Here is a 1,752-nt window from a genome sequence, read left to right as displayed (position 1 = left end):
CAACAATTAAGGAAATAATCACCATCGTTAGATTTTTGAGATTTCCAACTGAATCCAAGTGACATTCTTGTGTATCCCCACATGGCCACTTTTATCCTTTCCCCCCTTTTTTTTGGTTTTTGGCATCCATTTTCTCCAGTTTTTGCTGCTGTTTTTTATAAATAGATTGGAATTGCAGCATGGAAAAAACCATCTCTCACTGCTCTCTTCTGCCTCACAATCATAGCAGAAATCTCACCATTCTTAACATCTCTTGCAGAAATCTCAGCTTTATCTTGAGGTACGTACTCAACCTTTGTGTCTTCAACAATATTTTTAGGGTTTTTTGGTTTAGCACTTGACTTCGAAAACAATGTAAACCGCAAGTGGCGGTGATAGTGGGTTCCTTTTTCGCCCACTGCATTTCGAGTTTAAACGCTCTCTCTCCTCTTAGTGTTGTAACCTCGCTTGTAATAAAAAAGGAATGCAAAATTTCAACCAATTTTTGCAATGATGGGACAGTAAAATGAAGTTTTCAAGGCTTCAAATTGTATCTCTCATATGATTAACCTCTGCTGTGCATATGCTGGGAATATTGGTCTTTTTTTGGTTCCTTTGCTAAGGAAATCTATATATACACAACTTTCTTTTTAGCTTCGTTTATTAAGTTATTAATTAATGAAGATTTTTTTAACACTAGGAAAACACAGATTTGAAAGAAGAAAAATGTTGAAGAGCAAAAACGCAACGACGAAGATAACGGCGCTAGTCGTAGACGATCGCATGGTCAACCAACTAATTCACCACAAACTGTTGGAAAATCTTGGCATAGAAAACCAGATTGTAGGGAACGGGAAAGAAGCCATTGATGTCCACTGCTCAGGAAAACATTTTGACCTTATTCTCATGGACATGGACATGCCTGTCATGGATGGTATTGAGGTAAATTTCTTCTTCTTTTTTCGTGTAATTAAAGACACAAAATCCTGGAAAGTTTATACTAAATTTACTTGTTAATGTTACTGGTTTTTTTGTTTGTTTTAACTTCTGAATTATAGGCAACAAGGACGCTGCGTGCGATGGGAATTCGAAGTACGATTGCAGGTGTTTCGTCGCATTCGTCTCTCAGTGAAGACGCACAAGAATTTATAGAGGCAGGCTTAGATGATTACCAAGAGAAACCATTAACTACTGCTAAGCTAGTTTCCATCCTCCAAAAGGTTAATCTCCACGTTTAAATTTCATGGATTAATTAGTATTAAGAAGGTAAAAAAAAATGTCATGTACTCAAATATAACCCTCTCCCCATCAAGTAGTTATTGAAATCAATGTTGTTTAAGTGTGATTAACAATTGAGAGCAGCTGATTAATCAATATATATGAGAAAGTTTTACTTTCCATTTCTTTCTTTCTTTGCTCCTTTGGTGTGTTGCTGTGCCACGATTTTTTTTTTTTTTTAATACATTGAAAGGAGTTTAAACCCTTTATTTTAATGAAAATTGATAATAGATTAGGCGAGTCGAATTACACATAAAACTTAGTCGTCGAAATCTAACGCTTTTTTCCTTACATTAAGAGAAATCTTAACTGTCAACATGTCATACTTTTATCCATTAAACTAATTGGGCCAAGTACTAACCCATAGCTCACCAGTTTTTTTATTACCAATATAATTACACGAGTAAATTGTAGTAATAATCTCTTAACTTTAATCGAGTTGGAGTAATGGTCCCTTAACTAAAAATCTATTACCATTGGTCTCTCAACTCATCA

General features: G+C 35.0%; 1 protein-coding gene across 2 annotated transcripts; it reads left to right on the top strand.

The window, feature by feature from the left end:
* Positions 1–1,387, top strand: LOC125472533 (two-component response regulator 24-like). 2 transcript variants are annotated; one of them, XM_048574171.1, is made up of 3 exons: positions 1–280; positions 690–921; positions 1,038–1,387. In XM_048574171.1, the coding sequence occupies exons 1-3, from the start codon at positions 180–182 to the stop codon at positions 1,215–1,217; spliced, it is 513 nt and encodes a 170-aa protein (XP_048430128.1). In that variant the 5' UTR covers positions 1–179; the 3' UTR covers positions 1,218–1,387. The 2 variants fall into 2 exon arrangements, with proteins under 2 accessions (XP_048430128.1, XP_048430129.1); XM_048574172.1 differs by having other exon boundaries at positions 17–280; positions 680–921.
* The last annotated feature ends 365 nt before the right edge of the window (positions 1,388–1,752 follow it).

This window comes from the organism of the source record quoted next, unplaced genomic scaffold (genome assembly GCF_019419815.1).
Source record: "Pyrus x bretschneideri cultivar Hongxiangsu unplaced genomic scaffold, Pyrus_bretschneideri_v1 Contig7, whole genome shotgun sequence".
Classification (NCBI taxonomy): domain Eukaryota; kingdom Viridiplantae; phylum Streptophyta; class Magnoliopsida; order Rosales; family Rosaceae; genus Pyrus; species Pyrus x bretschneideri.
Note: the sequence above shows the minus strand (reverse complement) of the source record. Positions and strands in the feature narration are given on the sequence as shown.

What these genes read in the sequence shown, in the direction of transcription:
- LOC125472533 (XM_048574171.1), top strand. Translation starts at nt 180, where the DNA reads ATGGAAAAAACCATCTCTCACTGCTCTCTTCTGCCTCACAATCATAGC. An exon ending in AATCTCAGCTTTATCTTGAG is followed by an intron (nt 281 to 689) that starts GTACGTACTCAA and finishes AGGAAAACACAG; the next exon opens with ATTTGAAAGAAGAAAAATGT. An exon ending in CTGTCATGGATGGTATTGAG is followed by an intron (nt 922 to 1,037) that starts GTAAATTTCTTC and finishes TCTGAATTATAG; the next exon opens with GCAACAAGGACGCTGCGTGC.